The sequence below is a fragment of the Orcinus orca genome, chromosome 7 (assembly GCF_937001465.1).
Source record: "Orcinus orca chromosome 7, mOrcOrc1.1, whole genome shotgun sequence".
NCBI lineage: Eukaryota > Metazoa > Chordata > Mammalia > Artiodactyla > Delphinidae > Orcinus > Orcinus orca.
In genome coordinates, this window is record NC_064565.1 from 7,524,732 (window position 1) to 7,548,207 (window position 23,476).

Genomic DNA, 23,476 nt, shown 5'->3' on the forward strand with positions numbered 1-23,476 from the left:
TCTTGTGGGACTGAGCTCTTAATCTGTGGGGTCTGATGCTATCTTCAGGCAGTGTCAGAATTGTAACACCACTGGCAACTGGTGCTAGAGAATTGCTTGGTGGTGTGGGAAAACCCAGCCCTCATGTTAGACTTGGTACCGGATCTTTAGGTTTGTCCAAGATGGAGCTGCAAATTGGTGGTGGAATCAGGATTCTGTCTCAGACCTTTGGCACCAGAACTATACGTGGTGTGGTCCCTGACTGTTGGGAGGTTTGGCTGCCCAAAAGTTTCCCAGCAGAGAACCTAAACAGTGTTGGCCATCTTTGTCACTCAGCAGAGGGAGTGTCATCCTTTCTCACACTTGGGGACAGGGAGCCCAGGGGAGAGGCCCATGTATAGGTGCCCTTCAGGAAGGCCTGTGAGAAGTGCTGCCACATCTCTGAGGAAGTCCATCAGCTATGGACAGTAGGGTCATGAGCTATCCAGGTTGCAAAGAGACTTACCTGGAGTTCAGGGGAGAAGCTGGAGAAGGCTGAAATTGTAACGGCATGTAAGATGCACATTTCTACAGATAACTGTAGCGAGGGTAAAATAATTTTGATATTCCCATGCTGTTTTTCTTTAAAGTCATTAAGCATGTTGGTTGATTAACCCTTTTTTTCCCCCCTTTTCATAGGGCTGCTCAGTTTTTACGTAAAATGGCAGATCCACAGTCCATCCAGGAATCACAGAATCTGTCCATGTTCCTGGCCAACCACAACAAGATCACACAAGTAATTCACACTCTTGCCGCTCTGGCTAATGGGGCGCATCACTGGGGGGCTGAGGGGCGGAGAGCGGTCAGTGACACAGGTGTCTCACTCTGTGTTTCAGTCTCTGCAGCAGCAGCTCGAAGTGATTTCTGGCTATGAAGAGCTCTTAGCAGACATTGTGAATCTGTGTGTGGACTGCTATGAGAACAGGATGTACTTGACGCCCAGTGAGAAACACATGCTTCTCAAAGTACGTGTGTTGAGGGTAGGCTGCCAACAGCACCATGAGATAGGGGCAGCCCTGCTTTCGTGAATAGGCTGCACTTTATGATCATTTGGCCAACCTTTTCTCTCATGCTTGTGTGTGTGTGTGTGTGTGTGTGTGTGTGTGTGTGTGTGTGTGCGCGTGCGCGTGCGTGCACATGCATATATAGCACCCTCCACCCTACATGCAGTTTGCCCTACAAGTCCTTGATGCATTCCCGTGAGTGTGTTCCAAGCTTGACCCCAGTGCCAGGTAGATTACATGCCCATCCCTGGAGAAGGTGCTCGTGGGTGAGGAGTCCCTGGTCAAGGGCCTTTCTCAGTATAAAGCCTGTAGCAGAGGTTATACCAGATTCTACGTGGTAAGGATGTAATTCCTAGAAATTTAGTATACTGTGTCACCATGATTATAGTAGACTTTTGTTGGTCAAGAAACATGCCATTTACCATATTTCTCATTATTATTCTGTTTCAAATCGGGGAGGTTTTCAATGATGTTTCTCACTGGGAAGATGAGAAGGAGGTTTTTTTTTTTTTTTCAAACAAAAGTTTAATAACTTGTACATGGGAGAGACCCAGGAAAACTGAGTAACTCTGAGAAGATGCTTCTGCCATTCTCTTCACTCTGCTCTCTACCTTCATGGAGGGCAGCTCCGGGGGACCCTGTTCTGGGTGTCCTGCTGACCCAAAGCCCTCTGTGCAAGTGGGCCCATCTCCAATACTTCTTTCCTGCTGGAGAGCAGCACGGAGGGATCAGAGCAAGAGGACACTGTCCAGTGGAGTGCTTTGTGGCAGTGGAAACATTCTGTTTGCACCTACCTGGTGCAAGAGCCCCCTGGTCATAAGTGCTTATGGAAATCCACATTTAGTATTGCCTTGTGCTTGATGAGAGGTGGAGCTGATGTATGCACCTGGAAGAGGACACAAAAAATGACATAAAATAGCTTCACGTGAAGGGATAGCTATTAATTTCTGAGGGACTTTTAAAAATGCTTTTTACCAGAACTAGAAATATTAAAATGACGAAAAGAAAAATCTCATTGGTAAAGGCAAATATACAGTAGAGGTAGTAGATCAACTACTTACAAAGCTAGTAGCAAGGTTAAAAGACAAAAGTAGTAAAATCATCTATATTCACAATAAGTAGTTAAGGGATACACAAAAGATATAAAATACGATGTCAGAAACATTAAGCGTTGGTGGGGAGTAAAAATGCAGGGTTATTAGAATGAGTCTGAACTTGAGATCATAACTTAATCATATATATATATGATCATATATAGCCATATATATATATATACACACATATATATAAACTTCATAATGACCACAATCAAAAATTTATTAAAAAAAATTTATAATAGATACACAAAAAAGAGAAAGGAATCTAAACATAAAACTAAAGATAGTCATCAAATCACGAGGGAAGAGAGCAAAAGAAGAAGAAAGGGACAAAAAGGAACTCTAAAAAAAACCGCAGGAAACAATTAATAAAATGGCAGATGGAAATATCTGTTGTGTTTTGGGGATTGGAAAAATTAACATTGTTAAAATGACCATACTACCCAAGGCAATCTACAGTTTTGGTGCAACCCCTAACAAAATACCAATGGCATTTTTCACGGAACTAGAACAAATAATTCTATCATTTGTATGGAAACCAAAAAGACCCCAAATCGTCAAAACAAATCTTGAGAAAGAAGAACAAAACTGGAGGTATCACATTCCCTGATTTCAAACTATACCACAAAGCTACAGTAATCAAAACAGGAAGGTATGGCACAAAAACAGACACATAGATCAGTGGAACAGAGAGCTCAGAAATAAACCCACACTTAAATGGGCACTTAGTCCATGACAAAGGAGTCAAGAACATGTGACAGGGAAAAGAGAGCCTCTTCAATAAGTGGTATTGGTAAAACTGAACGGCTACTTGCAAAAGGATCAACCTGGACTACTCTCTCACACCATATACAAAAATAAACTCAAAATGGGTTAAAGATTTAAACGTTAAGACCTGAAACCATAAAACTTCTAGAAGAAAACATATATTTTGGATCTGTCTCCTCAGGAAAGGGAAACAAAGGTGCAAATAAACAAATGGGACTACATCAAACTAAAAAGCTTTTGCACAGTGAAGGAAACTATCAAAATGAAAAGGTCACCTACTGAATGGAGAAGACATTTGCAAACAGTATATTCAGTAAAACGTTAATATCCAAGATATACGAAGAACTTGTACAACTCAATATAAAAAAAAAATTCAGTTTAAAAATGGGCAGAGGATCTAAATCGGCATTTTTTCCAAAGAAGACAAAGTGCTGGCGAGGATGTGGAGAAGGATCCCTGGTGAACCCTGGTGGGAATGTAAATTGCTGCAGCCACTAGAAAACAGTATGCTGGTTCTCCTACAATTACCATAGGATCCAGCAATTCCACTTCTGGATATTTATGTGAAGAAAAGAAAAAGATATATGCACACCAGTGTTCATTGCAGCAGCATTGTTAACAATAGTCAAGACACAAAAGCAACCAAAGTGTAACATTGATAGATGCATAGGAAGATTTTATATAAATAAATAAATAAATAAATAATGGAATACTGTTCAGCCCTAAAAAAAGAATGAAATCTTGCCATTTGTGATAACATGAATGGACCTAGAGGGTATTATGCTAAGTGAAATAAGTCAGAGAAAGACAAGTACCATATGATTGCACTTATATGTGGAATCTAAAAAACAAAACAAACGAACAAACATAAAATAGAAACAGACTCATAGATACGGAGAATAAGCAGGAGGTTCCTAGTGGGGTTATTGCGGGGTGGTGATGAATGAAATAGGTGAGATTAAGAGGTATAGACTTCCAGCTACAAAATAAATGAGTCACTAGGATGAATGTACTCCATTGGAAATATAGTCATTAATATTGTAATGTCTTTGCGTGGTGACAGATGGTAACTAGACTTATCGTAGTGATCATTTCTTAATGTGTAGAAATATCAAATCACTATGTTGTGCTCCTGAAACTAACATAGATTGTAGGTCAACTATACTTAAATTTTTTTAAAAAGTGTTTTTGAAAGAAGAATGAATTGTCATTTCTAAGTTATGAACTGTAGCAGTATAAGTGTTTATGGGTAATTAAACTTGCAGGTCTGAGCTTTATGTGCCATTTTGTGATTTGCAGGTCATGGGGTTTGGTCTGTACTTGATGGATGGGAGTGTCAGCAACATTTATAAACTAGATGCCAAGAAAAGAATAAACTTATCCAAAATCGACAAGTACTTCAAGGTGAGTTACAGTTTCTAGGTAAACCTTTTTATTGAAGTGTATGCAGTTTGAGCTTTAGGAGGTCAACCTCTGTGGCTTTGTTCTGTGCTGGGAAATGCAGTGGTGGCAGGTGGGTGGGTAGGTGGAGGTAGACTGTCTCCTACCCTGTACCAGATTTGCCTGGGTTTGAACCTTGTCTAACAGAATGGTGCCATGTGTACTCTTTTGTGTCTGACTGCCCCCATTCACTTTGTCAGATCATCCCTGTGGGAGCCTGCAATTGTAGTTTTTACATTTTCATTGTGGTGTAGCAATGCATTTAATGACTAAACTGCAATTTATTTATCCATTCTGTCGTGATGAACATGAGATTGTTTCTGGATTTTGGCTTGTCCGAACAGTGCTGCTCTGATTCGTGCACATCTATGCACATTTCTGTTGGATGAATACCCAGTGGTGGATTGGGTATTCATCCAATAGAATGAACATTTTCAGTGTAGTAGATACAGCCTCACAACTCTCCCACATGGCTGTGCTGACTTGCATCACCACCAGCGGTGATTCTACATCATGGCCATCACTTGGCTCTGTCATTTTTGGGGGAGGAGGGGGGCATCCTGAAGGGTGTGTATGTATATCCTTGTGATTTTATTGGCTACTGTTTCCTTGTGGTTTACTTGATGTTTCCCTGATGGCTTTTCACGGTATTATTAGTCTTTTGTGTGTTCTCTTTGTGAAGTGTCCTTTCAAGTCTCTCATTCTTTTTTTCCCCTATTGATTTGTAGTTCTTTATGTATTCTGGGTATGTGTCCTTTGTCAGATACATGTGTTCTAAAATACATGCATTTCCCCTATGTGGCTCTTTTTTTTCACTTTCTTAAAGAGTCTTTGGTGAACTGGGGTTCTTAATTTTAATGTGGTCCAATATATCAATCTTTGATGTCCACTTTAAGAAATCTTTGATAAAGCAGACTCTCGACAATTTTCTTTTGTGATACCTTCTAGAAGCATCACCATTTCTTTTCCATCTAGATCTATAATGCCCCTGGAACTGGCCATGTGTATGCTGTGAGGCAGGGGGTTGATATTTTTGGATTTTTTTTTCCTGTTCTAGATATCCAGTTGACTCTGTCCAATTATTGCAAAGACCGTTTCCCCTCCATTGCTCTGAGGAGTCACCTGTGTCATAAAGCAGGTGTCTGTATGTGTGTGACTCTGCCTTAAGTTCTCTGCTCTGCCCCACTGGTCTGCACCTGCGCTCCAGGGCCATGCTGGCTTTAGTTGCTGTAGGTTTCCAGCAGGTCTACTTACCAGTCTTCAAGTTACGTTCTTCACAATTGTCTTGAGTATTGTCCCTCCATCTTTTGAAATACGTTTTAGAATTGACTTGCTGATTTACACATACACACAGAAAACCCATAAACCATTTTTCCTCTTGGAATATTGTTTGTGATTCCGTTGAATCTATAGATCAATTTAGGGAGAATTGATATTTTTAAAATACCATGTCTTCCAATATACATGAACCTAATGTATTTCTGTATTCCCTTAGAATTTTAAAAATTTCTCTAGAATTCTTGGTATTGTTTTTATCTAGAAGTCTTGCACATATTTTGTTGGATTTAATAATATATACTTTTTATTTTTTGATGCTATTGTAATTTTTTTCTCTTTAGATTTTTGTTTTCTAATAGTTCCTAGTATATAGAAATACAGTTGATTTTTTTTTTTTTTTTTTTTTAATGACCATGGATCTAGCAACAAGGTAGGTTAATTTTAATTTTTTTTTTTTTTTTTTTGCGGTATGCGGGCCTCTCACTGTTGTGGTCTCTCCCGTTGCGGAGCACAGGCTCCGGACGCGCAGGCTCAGCGGCCATGGCTCACGGCCCCAGCTGCTCCGCGGCATGTGGGATCCTCCCGGACCGGGGCACAAACCCATGTACCCTGCATCGTCAGGCGGACTCCTGACCACTGTGCCACTAGGGAAGCCCTAATTTTAATATTTAATTGGTTTTATGAGAGTTGGTTTTTTATTTTGTTCTTCTTAAAGTGAACGTAGAAGTTGTTTACAACTTTTTTGCAGTAAGTGATTTGCAGAGATAACATTCAACCCACAGTAATTATTAGCATTATTCATTCTTCTTGCGATTGTATTTGGTGACTAAACATATTTAATGACCCTGGGTTTTTTTTTATTCTTTGAATACAGCAGCTCCAGGTGGTTCCGCTGTTCGGGGACATGCAAATAGAACTGGCAAGATATATCAAGACCAGCGCCCACTATGAGGAAAATAAATCTCGGTAGGCAGAGTGAGCTGTCCAGTTAGAGCATTCTGCAGCGTTCTCACTGTGGTTCCTAACACTCCACTTATCTATCCAGAGATGCCACCTTTGACATTTTCAACCACGTGGAACCGAATGCGTGATATGGTAGCCTTTTCCATGAGTGGATGTTTACATTTAAATTCATTTACAAATGCAATTTATTTCCTTAGTGGGATAGCCACATTTCAAATATTTAATAGTTTTGGTCAGCACAGATATAGAACTTTTCCATCATCCCAAAGAGTTCTGTTAGTGCTGGCCACAAGTACGGAAGTATAACCAAATGCTCTGGGTGCTTATAAAAGCTTAACAGCAGCCTGCTGGGGAGCGGCTGGATATTCACGTGTAACTTACAGAGGGTACAGAGCTATCACCCAAGGGCCCAACCAGGCCAGGCCCAAGGTCTCTGTGGTTGAGAATGGTCTTTACAGTTTTAAAGAGTTTTTTTTAAGATGATGGCTCTGTGGCTGATGTGTGACAGAGACCATGTAGCCCCCAAATCCTATAGCATTTGCTTTCTGGACCTGTCCTGAGAAAGATGGCCAATCCCTGTCGTAAAACATCTGCAGCTCACAGTTAGAAATGATAATAAATACACAGTACTTTTTATTGTAGCTTCCACATATCCACTTGAGTTTCATAGGATGCTTTAGTTGACTTTTGCCAAACACGTGGTCTCCATTCAGCCATGGTTTTGAAAAATACAGTTGCACCTCAATCTGGCTACTCAAAGGTAAACAGTCTTTTTCTGTGAAGACCAAATTGTAAACACATTAGGCCTTTCTGGCCACATGTGTCACATACTCTTTTTTTTTTGTTGTTGTTTCTAAACGACTCTTTAAAACTGTAAAAACCATTTTGTATGGCTCTATGGCCATGCAAAAGGTACTCGCATTGGGCCCACGTTGTATGTAGTTTGCCACCCTCTGTGCCAGCTTGTTTCCTAACACATCTGCCATTAAATCTGATATGTGATCACCTTCCTATAAATTACATTCACTAATCTCTCTTCACTTCATCATCAACTTGGGCTCTCATTTGGAGGGTGTGCTGATTTCCATGGTATAAATGGAAATGCCTGAGTTTAAGTTAACAATGTACAACTCACCTCCTACCCTAACAAACACAGTCAGATCCAGATCATACGTAATTGTAAAATCAGTAAGAGAATCAGGAAACAAGGAGTTTTGCATACTTTATTTTTAATATGCTCTGTTGTAAGTCGATGGCCATTATTACCAATTAGATGCTGTGTTTCGCAGCCACCAAGGCAGGTGCCTGAGCGTGCAACAATCAGCTCCAAGAGCTCAGCCCAATGGCGTAGCACCTTTGTCTGGCCACAGGGGGTGGGCGCAGAGTGGGCACATGTTGGCATCGGGCTCTGGGCTTCTTGCCTCTCCTGAGGTGGACATGCTCTCTGGGGCATGCAGGGGAGGCCAGTGTGTTTAAGGTGGACCCTGGCAGAGGGCCTGGGCCTTGTGTGCTTACTGCACACTCAGGGAGCTGCCTTTGCTCATGCCGTAATCACGTAATCCTGTAGTAAAATCAGAAAGTTAAAAAGTGACGCTGCTTGAGATAGTGTACTGATCACCTTGAAAACTGGTAATCTGAATCCTTCCCTTCTAGCAAAGGGGACCAACTTGTTAAAACATGGTGTGAGTTGGTGCTGAGTGCGAGGGAACTGAGGGAACCGCTCTGAGCCCAAAGCAAGGCCCATGCTTTCTGCCCAAGAAGTCCAACAGATTTAATTTTTTTTTCTTTTTTTTTTTGTGGTACGCGGGCCTCTCACTGCTGTGGCCTCTCCCGTTGCGGAGCACAGGCTCCGGACGCACAGGCCCAGTGGCCACGGCTCACGGGCCCAGCCGCTCCACGGCATGTGGGATCCTCCTGGACCGGGGCATGAATCCACGTCCCCCGCATCGGCAGGCGGACTCCCAACCACTGCGCCACCAGGGAAGCCCAGATTTAATTCTTGATACACATTTTTCCACCACATTGACTGTATCCGTTTGCTGCTGAAATGTTGTGTTGTGCACATGGTTAGCTATAGCAACACTGTCTAATTTCCAAGTTTCAACTCTCTCATTAAGGATAACTTTTGTCCCTGAGTCCTTGGCTGACTTGTTTTGTACTATAGCTATGTTTTCATATGTGAGTAATAAGGAAATATTAGTTCCTGCCTACTCTGCAGTAATCTGTCAAGGGGCCCTGCAAGAGTGTTGCAGTGTCCTGAATTCAGCAATACCTCTCAGCTTTGTGGAAAGTAGTTTGCCGATTAAGGAGAAATTACGGTTCCTTTTCCAGAATACAGACATGAGAAGGTAGGACGCAGCCCTGACACAGGGAGATGAGGCAGGCCCGGCTCTGTTTCCATGCGGAGAATTCCACGTTTCCTCTGCACCTCTACCTCTTGGCTGCAGCGGGGCTCCCGGGGTGGTAGGTGGGCCTGCTGTGCATGTGCCCTCAGCCAGTCGCCTGTCAGGTAACGCATGCTTCCCCTTTACCACCAGATGGACGTGCACGTCCTCCAGCAGCAGCCCACAGTACAACATCTGCGAGCAGATGGTACAGATCCGGGAGGACCACATGCGCTTCATCTCGGAGCTGGCGCGCTATAGCAACAGCGAGGTGAGTGGCCTCTGCCTGCAAAGCGCACCTGGGGACATGGGGTCTGGTGTGGCCCTTGTATTCTCTGCGCCCAAATACTACCATTGATCGCTTTGAGAAACGTAGTTTAGCACTGCGTGCTTAAAAAGCACTGATAATAATGGATGAGGCAGGGCAAATATAATGGAGTTTGTTTGGATCTGTTCAGCTGTACAAGAAAGCATCTTCTTTTTTCAGAAAAACGTTAACACGGGGCTGAGGACTGAGGTGAGACCATGAATTAAGTGCATTTCCTAGTGTAGTTCCATGGTTCCAAGCTGCTAGGAGAGGGGTGGGGAGAGTGGAGGACGTCAGGAACAGAAGGGGTGGTTCTGACTTGCACCCCTTTCGTGTCTAGAGGGAGAAAGTGCAGGAGCCTCCGAGTCGGTGGGCAGATGCGTCGAGTGCCCAGAGGAGACCTGGAGTTGCGTGTTGGAGGAAGTGGGGTCTCTTCGGCCGTGGGCTTTGTTCATTCCTTCCAGCTTTGCAGCTGGACTCTCTGTGTCCTTGCTTGGGCCGGTCATGTTCCCCACACCTGCCCCAAGCCTGGCTCCAGGCCATTGCTGCTTGCGCATGGGGTGGGTGGCACGGGGGTCTGAGCGAGGGGGAGCGGCAGCGGGAGTGTCGTTTCTCATGTCTTAGTGGACCGGGCACTGAGGTCAGGGTCAGGGCGGTGGTCAGTGGCGTGGGTGCTGCAGGTGGTCTAGAGGGACCCGGGGACTTGGGGCCACATACGCAGGCCTGGTTTCCGAGATCGCGGTACCTCGGGGTTCTCGGGAGGCCCATTACATTTGGGGGGAACAATCTGTTGGTCCTGCTCATTGCAGGACAATGTGCACTCTATCCCTCACCCCCAAGCACTTGTCATCGTGTAACCAAGATGACTGAAAGACAGCCCCAATGCTTGGGGCACATCGCCTCCTTGCAGACCCCATGTGGGCAGCCGACTCCCCATGAGGAACGTTAGCTCACCCCTCTGCGGAGGCCAGTGCAGCCCGAAGAGTAGAGGTGGGGGCCGGTCCCCAGGACTTCATGATTTAGTTGTAAACTGAGTTCCTGAGATGTTCTCAAACAACACAGAGAGCTGGCTTCTACCTTTCCAAATAGGAGCCCTTGACAGCGTGCATGGTTCCTGTGTGCCTTCTGGTGTCTGCTGTTGTGCTTTTATAATCAGATGATGGTTTTTTGTTTTTTAAAAAAGGGCATATGCGCGTTGTTTTTTTTTTTAAAGAAGATGTTGGGGGTAGGAGTTTATTAATTTATTTATTGTTGCTGTGTTGGGTCTTCGTTTCTGTGCGAGGGCTTTCTCTAGTTGTGGCAAGCGGGGGCCACTCTTCATCGCGGTGCGCGGGCCTCTCACTATCGTGGCCTCTCTTGTTGCGGAGCACAGGCTCCAGACGCGCAGGCTCAGTAGTTGTGGCTCACGGGCCCAGTTGCTCCGCGGCATGTGGGATCCTCCCAGACCAGGGCTCGAACCCGTGTCCCCTGCATTAGCAGGCAGATTCTCAACCACTGCACCACCAGGGAAGCCCATAGATGATGATTTTAATAAGAGAAAAGAGATCCACCTTTAAAAGCTTTGCACAGTTTATTTTTAAACAGATTTATGAAGACATAATCCACATACCAGACAATTCTCTGATTTAAATTATACAATTCAAAGGTTTTTAGTCCATTGCTGAACATTTTCATCATCTCCCAGAGCAACTCTGCACCCATAGCAGTCACTCCCCATTCCCCTTCCTTCTAGCACGTGGCAGTCTACTTTCTATCTATGGATTTGCCTACTGGACTTTATATAAATGGAATCATAATATGTGCTCCTTGGTGACTGGCTTTTATCATTTGACATAGTATTTTAAAGGTTCATCCATGTTATAGCATGTATCAGTAATTTTATGGCTTATTTATAATATTTATAATAATTTTATGGCTGAATAATACTCCACTGCTTGGACACACCACATTTTGTTGGTTTGTTCATCTGCTGTTGACTGATGGACAGTGGGTTACAAATAATGCTACTGTGAACATCCACGTACAAGTGTTGTGTGAACATAAGGTTTCATTTCTCTTGGGTAGCTATCTAGGAATGGAATTGCTGAGTCTTATGGCACCTCTGTGTTGAACATTTTGAGGAACTGCCAGGCTGTTTTCAAGGTGGTTGCACTATGTTACACCCACCAGCAGTCTGTGAGTGTCTGATGTCCCCACATCCTTGCCAGCACTTGTTGCTGTCTGTTTTTTTGATTCTGGCCATCCTAGTGAATGTGAAGTGGTATCTGGTTGTGGTTTGGATTTGCATTTCCTTAATGACTAATGAAACTGAGTATCTTTTCATATGCTCATTGGCCAGTTTTTAAAAGTGTCTCTTGAAGTCATTTGCCCATTTTTAAATTGGGTTATTTACCTTCTTTTTATTGTAGAGTTGTGTGAGTTCTTATATTCTATCCCTTATCTGTTATGTGATTTTCAAATATTTTCTCCTGTGTCTTTTTGCTGTCTTGATGGTGTCCTTTGAAGCACAATTTTTTATTTGTGATGTGGTCCAATTTTATCTATTTTTCCTTTGGTTGTTTGTGCATTTGGTCATAATGAAGAAACCATTACCTAACCCAAGTCACAAAGATTTACTCCTTGTTTTCTTCTAAGAGATTTGTAGTTTTAGCTCTTATAGTTAGATCTATGATCCATTTTAAGTTACTTTTTTTTTTTTTTTTTTCACGGTACGCAGGCCTCTCACTGCTGTGGCCTCTCCCGTTGCGGAGCACAGGCTCCGTACGCGCAGGCTCAGCGGCCATGGCTCACGGGCCCAGCCGCTCCGCGGCACGTGGGGTCTTCCCGGACCGGGGCACGAACCCGTGTCCCCTGCATCGGCAGGCGGACTCTCAACCACCGTGCCACCAGGGAAGCCCCCCAGTACTGTTTTTGAAATTCCATTCTTTCCCCACTGAAGGCACCCTCAACAGAAATCAACTGACTGTACACCTCCATATTCATTATAACATTATTTACAAGAGCCAAAGCAAAGAAACAGCCTAAGTGTCTATAGACAGATGAATGGATAAAGAAAATGTGGCATACAGTATGCAATGGAATATTATTCAGCCATACAAAAGAAGGAAATCCTGGGACTTCCCTAGTGGTCCAGTCGTTAAGACTTCGCCTTCCAATGACGGGGGTGCAGGTTTGATCCCTGGTCAGGGAGCTAAGATCCCACATGCTTTGTGGCCCAAAAAAAACCCAAACATAAAAGAGAAGCAATATTGTAACAAATTCAATAAAGACTTTAAAAATGGTCCACATCAAAAAAATCTTAAAAAGAACAAAATCCTGGCATTTGTGACAACATGGATGGACCTTAAAGGGCATTATACTAAGTGAAATAAGTCAGACAGAGAAAGCCAAATACTATTTAATATCACTTTATGTGGAATCTAAAAAAAACCAAACTCATGGCTACAGAGAACAGATTGGTGGGTGCCAGAGGCAAGAGGTGGGAGAAATGGGTGAAGATGGTCAAAAGGTACAAACTTTCAGTTATAAGATAAATAATTTCTGGGGATGTAATATACAGCATGGTGACTACAGTTAACAATACGGTATTGCATATTTGAAAATTCCTAGGAGAGTAAATCTTAGAAGTTCTCATCACAAGAAAAAAAATTGTAACCATGTGAGTTGGTGAATGTTAACTTACTGTATAATCATTTCACAATATATGCATATCAAATCATTGTACACCTTAAACTAATACAAAGTTGAGTGTCAGTGTGTCAGTTATTTCTCAGTAAAACTGGGTGATGGGGGGAATCAATTGATTCTACTCCTGAGGCTATATTTCTGGGCTCTCAGTTCTGTTCCATTGACCTTTTGTCAGTCCTTATGCCACTACCACACTGTCTTGATTTTACAGTTTTATAGTAAATCTTAAAACCAGATAATAGAAGCCCTACAGCTTTGTTCTTCTTTTTAAAGATTGTTTTGTCATCTTTGTCAAGATTATTTGTGGATCCTTTGCATTTCCTTATGAATCTTAGGATCAACCTGTCAATTTCTACAGAATAAGGCATCTGGAATTTTAATAGGGATTGCACTGAATCTGTATATCAGTTTGGGGAGTATTGCCATCTTAACAAGATTGAGACCTCCAATCCATGAACATGGGGGATGTCTTCCCATTTGTTTAGTCCTTCTTTGATATCTTTCAAAAATGTTTTATCATTTTCAGAGTACAAGCTTTGTACTTATTCTGTTACATTTATTCCTAAGTGTTTTATTCCTTTTGATCCTATTGTAAATGGAGTTATCTTTTTAATTTTATTTTCAAGTTGTTTGCTCAGTTTCTTTTGACTAGAGGGTAAGGATTTGTACTGAGCAGGGACAGCGGCTGGGTTTGAATAGTTCATGAGAATGTCAGTGCAGGTGTGCACAGACCCTGAGTCCTCAAGAGCCCCCAGATCTGTTCAGTTTCTAACAGCGACCAGAGCCAGGTTCTGGGTATAAATTTTGTTTGTTTGTTTGTTTTTCAATTTCTCCATTACGTAAATTTTCAAGCATACAAAGGGGGAGACCAGTTCTGGCCCCTCAGGTGCCACGCTGAGCTTAATCACCTGCCCCTTTTCAATTATTCCTCCAACCCTGTGCCTCGGTCTGGGTTAGCTTGAAGCAATCCAAGATAACATAGCACTCTCTCTGAAAGTATTTCCCATGTGTCTCTATAAGATAAGGGCCCTTTTTAACATATAACCATAATACCATCCCACCTAAAAAACCAACAAATGTATTCCCTAATATTAAATAGTGGGTCATTGTTCAGATTTCCCGTTTGCTCATTATCATTAGTGGTGTATTTTTCCAGGTTTGTGTGCCTCAGGACCCAAATAAGTTCCATACACTGCAGTTGGTTGACATGCCTGTCCCAGCCATCTCCCTCATTCCCTCTGGTGTCATTTATCATGATTTCTGTCCCCTGTGTGTCTGTACGCTGCCGGCTCAGGGCCCTGGTCATAGTCAGCTCCCACTGTCCCGGCCTATTTGGCCTCTCGGTGGCCATGCTGAGGGCTGCTGGGGGGTCCAGCTGACTCTCTGGGATGTGGACGGCTGCATCCCCTGCCCTGATGTGAGACTTCACCAGGCCTCAGCTTGGTGGTCCTCTCAGCTCCTTGCGCCTTCCAGAGCTGGATTCCTTTGCTTTATGCATCATGTGTTAAAATAATTGATTCCCTAGCATATCTAAAGAAACAAACCAGCTTTTGGAGTACTGTTTTCTAGTCAGTCTACTTCAGTTTCCTTCTGCCTTTTTCTTTTTTCTCCCATGGTGAAAGTCCTCATTCTTAAAGACTTCTGCTTTTTTTTTTTTTTTTTGCGGTACACGGGCCTCTCATGTTGTGGCCTCTCCCGATGCGGAGCACAGGCTCCGGACGTGCAGGCCCAGCGGCCATGGCTCACGGGCCCAGCCGCTCCGCGGCATGTGGGATCTTCCCAGACCGGGGCACGAACCCGCGTCCCCTGCATCGGCAGGCAGACTCCCAACCACTGCGCCACCAGGGAAACCCAGCATATTTTGACTGGGGTCAGATTATATGTCTCAGTATACCCTCAGCAGTCTTAAAATAGAAGTACTGGCACTGAAAATAGCAGTACTGGCACTGCTAATAACAATTACTAGAAATTCAGATTTTTATTTTATTATTATTGTTTTTTTTTTGCGGTACGCGGGCCTCTCACTGCCATGACCTCTCCAGTTGCGGAGCACAGGCTCCGGACGTGAAGGCTCAGCGGCCATGGCTCACGGGCCCAGCCCCTCCGCGGCATGTGGGATCTTCCCGGACCGGGGCATGAACCTGCATCCCCTGCATCGGCAGGCGGACTCTGAACCACTGCGCCACCAGGGAAGCCCTTCAGATTTATTTTGCAGTTAATTTTGTCCTTAGATTTCTTCCTCTAGGGATGTTACATCAAATCGTTATTTTTCAAAGTCACTGAAGTGGTTTGTTTTGTGTTGGTCTCAGCCTACAGATAGTGATGCCTGGACCTGTACTCCTCTTGGCAGTCCCCACAGACACCCCACCTCCAGCCCACACCAGAGCCAGTGTTGTGGCTGGACTGGCCCTTGTGGTCCTCACGATTGCCACATACTCTCTGCAGTGACCATCAAGGAACTTTGAGAAAAACAAGTTTGATTACTCACAGGTCCTAGAGGGTACACAGCACACCCAGAGCCCCAAAGCGAGGTCATAGGTAGAGAGGGAGGGAGCACAGACCTGGGGCTCTGCCTTTGTCAGGGCTGAGGGTGGGGTGCCTAGGGTTTCACGGGTTCACTGTTGGTGAATTTAAAACATAAGAGCAGGGATGAAGGTGTGGGAGGAGAAAATCCTGTTGGCAGTTATCTAGGTCACCATGGGCTTTCTAGAAGGGGAACTTCATGGGTGGGCTGGCTCTTTATCTACTTGGGTAGCTGGCAATATGTTTATTCAAGATGGATGTCTTTGAAATGGATGACTTGGCAACCAAAACCTTAATGTTAGGCACTTACACTACATGGTTCCTCTGTGTGGTCACAAGGCCAATTCAGTCCTACACAGCTCAGTTCATTGTTTCATTTTGCGTTTGAGTTTGGGGGATTGCTTTTTCCCCCAATTCAATTTTATATCATAATATATAAACTGTTTATGTGGTTCTAAAGTCAGATCTGTCAGAGGAGGTATGTTCAGAGAAGTCTGCCTTCCTCTCTACCCTCTGCTTTCCTGGCCTGTAGATAAACATTCTTAAATCTAAGTTTTCATTATTTGATATAAGCAAATACACATATGCGCACGTTTTCCTTTATTAGCTAAGTTAGAAACATGCTGTGCGCATGTTTCAGGAAGGACCAGGTCTGCAAACCCCTCCAGCGCAGGCGGTGGTGGCCTTTCTCTGTGTTTTGAGCTACGTGTGCCCATCACGCGGGCTCTGCAGTTGCTCTGCCTTTTGATGCACGGAAGAGTCTTGTGCTCATATCATTTTCTACTTTGTGAGTGTGCATTTGGGGTAGGCTTCTAGATTGGGTTTGATAGGTGGTTTCTTGGACGTTTGTGACTTCTTGATGCTCTGTCTTCTCTAGGTGGTCACAGGCTCAGGCCGCCAGGAGGCTCAGAAGACGGATGCTGAGTACCGGAAGCTCTTTGACCTGGCGCTGCAGGGCTTGCAGCTGCTGTCCCAGTGGAGTGCTCATGTGATGGAAGTGGTGGGCACTCTCACTTTTATTTGGAAATGTACTCCCTACTTGGTTAGAAGTGCTTTTCTTCCCAAACTTGACTAAATTATATTTTTTCTGCATTAACTTTGGTCTTTGGATCGAGAACAAATTGGCTTTTTATCTTTGGCACTAGAAATAAGAGTATATATTAATTTAAATGTTTCTAAGACGGCTCAGTGTACACTTCATTTACATATATTACAAATAAAGGGCCTTATCTTTTAAAACATATTGATAGAATTAAATTTGTATTGTTATGATGATTTTTAATGCTCATTTTTTTAAAACAGCACTCTCTGTGTATTTCTAGCCATCAGTTTCTTTTGTTTAGGATTAGTAAAGTGGTTTCTGATGCATAGAAAGATTTGGATACCCGTAAGTCATAGAGGATTTTCCCTTTTGTTGTTTATTTTGCTCAGATAAGGATGATTATATTTGGATGGGTACCTGATTGTTTGAAAGGCTGATTCTTTTAGAAATGGAGATGAAACGCTTATAGTCTTAGATATTCCACATAAAATATCCAGGCCTTTTTACCTCATGTATGTCTTAAGTTTCTGATGTATTACTTGAACCTGAAGTCACATTGCCAGAAGATTTTGCAGTTTTATGGAGATGGACTGTGTATGCGTGTGTGTGGTGTCTGTGTGTGTGTGCACATGTAGTGTGCATGTGCCCATGTGTGCATGTATAGTATGCATGTGTGTGCAAGCACACATGCCGCTGTGTGACTTTCAGACTCAGTGAACAATAGAAGGCTGACCTTAGGTAGCTTTGGTGATGGTCCTGTGAGTCAGACCAGCAGTTAAGCATTTCGCATTCAGTGTGGCTGTCTCCCCTCTTTTTGACCACACCAGTATTCGTGGAAACTTGTGCACCCAACGGACAAGTACTCCAACAAGGACTGCCCTGACAACGCCGAGGAGTATGAACGTGCCACCCGCTACAACTACACCAGCGAGGAGAAGTTCGCCCTGGTGGAGGTGTGCTTTGTCTGCTTTCTCTTCCTTCTTTGACTCTGGCCTGAAACTGTCTTCCCTTTACAAAGCAAAGGCAAAAACATGAATGAACTGCTTATCTGATGTCATTGTATCTGTGTAGGGCGGCCCTTTGCATCTGTCACAGTTGTCAAAACAGAGAGTAAAATAGGTTGTGGGTTCCCGGTCTCTGTGTGGACACTCCCCTGGGGCAGTCGGGGTATGTTCTGAGTGAGAGCCTGGGAGCTGCAGCAGCTTCTTTATGGCCACACACAAGAGGAGTGAGCCAGGACCTGGGTGTCTGAGGGAGAAGAGCCCCTTTCACAGCTGTGTGGTCCCCAGCTTTGCACTGTCATTAGGACCCTTTGGATGAATAGTTCTTAATTGCTCTGCCATCCAGTGTTTGGATGTAGATTTTGTAGCTGTACATTTCCTGCCTTATTTAAGGAATCTTTGCATACCCCAAGGTCATGAAGATGTCTCCTATGTTGTCTTCTGGATGTCTTATTCTGCTTTCACATTTGGATCTGAAATGTCCCCACCAACCCTCCCAACTGCTCTTCTTGCCGCCTCTGTTGTGAGTCAGGTGACCATACCTGGGCAGGTGTGTTTCTGCTCATGTTCTAATCCATTGGTCAGTTTGTCTGTCCTTTCCTAACACCCCTGTGTTAATCACAATAGTTAATCATGTGTCTGGTAAAGCAGGTCTTTCTGTCTTCAAGAGTTCCTTAGCTATTCTTGCTCTTTGTATTTTCATAAACATTTTAGAATCACCTTTCCATGTCCCAGTGAAACCTGTTAGAATTTTTTATGAGGATATGAATAAACCTATAGATCATTTTAGGAAGAATGACAAATTTATAAAATTAAGTCTTTTATGAATCTGGTATGTCCCTCCATTTGTTAAGATTCTCTAAGATCTCTTTTCATCTGTAAAACTTTTTCACACCTTTTGTTGGCTTTATTTCTAGGTATTTGATATTTGATGGTGTATTTTAATTTTTTTCTAAATGTTTATCACTGATGTTTAAAATCAGAATTATTTTTTGTATTTTCCTTGTATCCACCAACTTGTCTAAACTCACTTATTAATTATAATAAATTACCCATATATTCTTTTGGATTTTCTACTTATATAATCATATCATCTGGAAATGATGACAGTTTTATTTCTCCCCCTTCTATTTTTTTTTTTTTTTTTAATCACACTGGGTAGGATCCCTACTCATTAAATAGAAGGAGGCTCCAGGCATCTTTGTCTTGTTTCTCATCTCAAAGGGAAAGCTTTCAGCATCTCACCGTATGATATATTTGCTGTAGGTTCCTTATAGCCACCCTTCCTCAGATCAGAAAAGTGGCCTTCTATTCCTTGTTTGCTAAGAGATTTTATCATGGATTTTATATTAGTTTTATAAAACACTTCTGCATCCGTTGAGATAGTTTTATGACTTTTTTATTCCATTAATGTGGTAGATTTACACTGATAGGATTTTTTGGATCTGGTTTGATGTTAAGTAGCCTTGCATTCCTGGTTTAAACTCAACTTGATCATGATATATTATCCTCTTTATATATTGCTGGATATAAGTTGTTAATATTTTGATTTGGATTTTGCATTAAGGTTCATGAGTAAGAGTGGCTTTTGATAATTCTTTTTTCTTTCAGTGTTTCATTTTAGAACACTTTTAGATTTACAGAAAAATTGCAAAGGTAGTACAGTGAATTCCCATATACCCCACACCCATTTTCACTTATTACTAACATCTTACATTAGTATTGTTACATTTTTAATAAGCCAGTATCAATACATTATTATTAGCTAAAGCCCTTGTTTTATTCATATTTCCTCACTTTTCTATAACGTTCTTCCTCTGATCCAGGATCCTACATCACATATAGTCAATCTTGTGTCCTTTGGCTCTTCTAGGTCACAACAGTGTCTCAGACTTTCCTTGTTTGTGATGACCTTGACGGTTTTGAGAAGTGCTAGTCAGGTGTTTTTAGAATGTCCCTCAATTGGAATTTATCTGATTTTTTTTTTTTTTGTGGTACGCGGGCCTCTCACTGTTGTGGCCCCTCCCACTGTGGAGCACAGGATCCGGACGCGCAGGCTCAGCGGCCATGGCTCACGGGCCCAGCCGCTCCGCGGCATGTGGGATCCTCCCAGACCGGGGCACGAACCTGTGTCCCCTGCATCGGCAGGCGGACTCTCAACCACTGTGCCACCAGGGAAGCCCTATCTGATGTTTTTTTCTTGATTAGACTGGGGTTGTAGTTTTTGCGAAGGAGGACCACAGGGCTGTTTTCATCACCTCACATGAGAGGTACATGCTGTCACTGTGGTTCATCATTGCTGGTGTTGCCCTTGGTCACCTGGCTGAGGTTACCCACACCGGCCATCGCCCCCTTTCATAGGGCGCTTTTGGGGAGGAAGTCACTGTGCTTAGCCCACACCTGAGGAGTGGGTAACATTGCTTTTTTATCACCTTCCACTCTAGTTTTTGGATGCTGGCTTTGTAAAATGGCTCACAGCACTTCCTTCTTTTCTGTTGTCTGTAGTGGTTTGTGTAAGATGTTATTTTTTTCCTTAAATGTTTTCTAGGATTTATTGGTGAAGCTTTTCCTTTATGGCATGGTTTTTGAAACTTTCAATGTCTTTGTTATATGTAGGGGTATTCAGATTTTCTGTTTCTTCTTGTATCAGTTTTGGTAAGTTGTATTTTCAAAGGTTTTCTAAGAATCTTTCTAAATTTTTTACACAGTTTTTTATAGTAAGTTCTCATCTTATTGGTAACAGCTTTTTCCCCCCGCATACCATACAGTTCACCCATTTAAAGTGTAAAATCCAGTGCTTCGGGGATACCTATTCACAGAATTGTGCAATCACAATCAAATTTGGAACATTTTTGTCGCCTCAAAAAGGAGCCCATTGGTAGTCACCCCCCTACCCCCATTCTCCCCTTTCTTCATCCCGCGGCAGCTACCCGTCTACCGTCTGACTCTGTAGATTTGCTTATTCTGGGCATTTCATACAATACGTGGCTGTGATTGGCTTCGTTCACTTAACATAATATTTTCAAGTTCACACATGTATCAGTATTTCGTTCTTTTCATTGCCAAATCATATTCCATTGTATGTATATGTCACATTTTATTTATCCATATTAGCTGATGGATACTTGGATTGTTTTCGTTTTTCACTTTTGAGTAATGCTGCTATGAACTTTTGTGTATAGATTTTTGTGTGGACTTGTTTTCGTTCCTTCTGGTGATACACCTAGGAGTAGAATTGCTGGGTCATATGGTATCTCTGTGTTTAACATTTTGAGAAACTACCAGGTAGTTTGCAAAGTGGTAGCACTACTTTACATTCCTACCAGCAGTGCTAGAGGGTCCCACTTTCTCCAGCTCCTTGCCAACCCCTGCTATCTGTCCTTTGATTCCAGCTATCCTACTAGATATGAAGTAATATCTCATTGTGGTTTTGATTTGCATTTTTATAACAACTAATGCTGTTGAGCATATTTTCTGTGCTTATTGATAGTTTGTATATCTTTGGAGAAATGTCTGTTCAGATCCTTTGCCCATTTTTTAATTGAATTAGTTGTCTTTTTATTATTGCGTTCTCTATATATTCTAGATACCAGTTCTTATCAGACATATGATTTGCAGTATTTTCTCCCATTAACTTTTTACTTTCTTCATGGGGTCTTTTGAAGCATAAAAGTCTTTAATTTTGATAAAGTTCAGTTTTTCAATTTTTCCTTTGGTTACTTGTGCTTAACTGCCTAACCTAAGTCACAAAGATTTATTCCTATGTTTTGCCTCATATATTTGAGGTGTGATCCATTTTGAGTTAATTTTTTTATGGTGTGAGGTAGGGTGTTCTGTCAGGGGTTCCCAAGACCACCCTCAGGCTAGATTTGCTAGAAGGACTCACAGGACTAAGTAGCTGTTCTATTCAAGGTTATGATTTATTATAGCAAAAGGACACAAATTAAAATCTGCAAAGGGAAAAGACACCTGGGTGAAGTCCAGGAGAAACCAGGTGCAAATTCCAGTGTCCCCCTCCTATTGGAACTGCAGGGGATGTGCTTAATTCTCCTGGCAGTGATGGGTGATAACAGATGCAAAATGCTGCCAACCAGGGAAGCTCACCTGAGCCTTGGTGTCCAGGAATTTTATTGAGGGTCAGTAATGTAGGCATGTAGCACATGCACGATTGACCTCAGCTACTCAGACTCCAGATCCAGAGCAAAAACAGCTGTTTGCTATAAATCACATTGTTAGCATAAAATATCTGGTGAAACTGCTATTGCAATGGCCCAAAGCCTCAGGCACACAGACATTCTTCAGGCTGAGTATTCCAGTGGCTCAGAGTTGGTTCCTAGGAGCCAACCAAGGGCCAGACCTTTCCTGGGAACGTGCAGGGTTTGGTCATCCCAGGCCTGCTGAGTTGACCCTTTCCTACACAGGAGTCCAGCTTCATTCTTTTGCATGTGGATATTCAGTTGTACCAATACTATTTGTTGAAACGATAATATTAACCCATTGAATTATTTTCACACCCTTCTTGAAAATTAATTGACTATAAATGTGAGGGTTTATTTCTGGACTCTTAATTCTGTTCCACTGATCTGTATGTTTATCCTATTCCAGTATAGTCTCATAATCTCTTAATATTTGTAAATCGTGTGGTAGTGTCCCCTCTTTATTTGTAATGCTTGTAATTCATGCCTTATCTGTCTGTTTTTTCTTGATCAGTCTTGCTGAGCATTTGTTTGTTTATAAAACAGCTTTATCTTAGTTGATCACCCTCTATTATATGCTTGTTTTCTATTTCATTAATGTTTGCTTTCAGATAATCATTTCCCTCTACTTTTGAAGAGGGTTATTTTGTTTTTCCTTTTTATAAATTGGTGATCAGTATTAGGTTATTATTATCTTTAGGCTTTTCTGTTTTCTAATATATGCATCCAAAGTTCCAAATTTACCTTTCAGCACACCTTTTCCTACATCCCATAAGTTTGAATATATAGTAATTTCATTTTCATTCAGATTGCTGTGAATTTGAATTCAATTCAACTTCAGTTGGAGAATTTGTTGTTTTAAATAGAAAAGTTCCCTTTTTTTTCTCATTTGAAAAGCAACCCAGATTCATCATATAAATCCTCAAAGCAAACAGAGAAAACACACATGTGAGATGAGGACAGGATCATGTCTCTGATGCCATCACAAAAATGAACTTTAAGCAGTTCAGTGCATTTTCTTCTGACCTTTTTATGCATATTAATTCACTGTGCCATTATTGTTTAACACAGGGGTCCCCAACCCCCTGGCCACACAGCAGGAGGTGAGCGGCAGGTGAGCGAGCGAAGCTTCATCTGTATTTACAGCCTCTCCCCATCGCTCGCATTCCTGCCTGAGCTCTGCTTCCTGTCAGATCAGCGGTGGCATTAGATTCTCATAGGAGCGCGGACCCTACTGTGAACTGTGCATGTGAGGGATCTAGGTTGTGCGCTCATTATGAGAATCTAATGCCTGATGATCTGAGGTAGAGCCGAGGCAGTGATGCTAGCACTGGGGAGCAGCTGCAAATACAGATTATCATTAGCAGAGAGGTTTGACTGCACAGAGACCATAATAAATCAATTGCTTGCAGACACGTATCAAAACCCTATCAGTGAGTGGCAAGTGACAATTAAGCTGCATCTTACGGAGTAGACTGGACATAAGCAACACAGTTCGGGTATCACTGTCTCCCATCACCCCCATATGGGACCATCTAGTTGCAGGGAAACAAGCTCAGGGCTCCCACTGGTTCTGCATTATGGTGAGTTGTATAATTATTTCATTATATAGTACAATGTAATAATAATAGAAATAAAGAGCACAATAAATGTAATGCACTTGAATCATCCCGAAACCTTCCCCCCCACCCCATCCTCAGAAAAACTGTCTTCCATGACACCGGTCCCTGGTGCCAAAAAGGTTGGGGACCGCTGGTTTAAAGATGGG

At 42.5% G+C, this 23,476-nt stretch overlaps 1 protein-coding gene across 4 annotated transcripts in view; it reads left to right on the plus strand.

Moving 5' to 3' along the window:
* Positions 1–23,476, plus strand: part of CYFIP1 (cytoplasmic FMR1 interacting protein 1) — a 93,484-nt gene that overhangs the window by 33,626 nt on the left and 36,382 nt on the right. For 3 of the 4 annotated variants that reach the window (XM_012535595.3, XM_049712574.1, XM_033400212.2), the window contains exons 7-13: positions 658–754; positions 855–983; positions 4,187–4,291; positions 6,480–6,571; positions 9,106–9,223; positions 16,347–16,469; positions 17,339–17,464. In XM_012535595.3, the coding sequence (XP_012391049.1) occupies positions 658–754; positions 855–983; positions 4,187–4,291; positions 6,480–6,571; positions 9,106–9,223; positions 16,347–16,469; positions 17,339–17,464 (790 nt within the window). The remainder of the gene's footprint in view (positions 1–657; positions 755–854; positions 984–4,186; positions 4,292–6,479; positions 6,572–9,105; positions 9,224–16,346; positions 16,470–17,338; positions 17,465–23,476) is intronic. The other variant, XM_049712575.1, reaches the window with a different exon arrangement.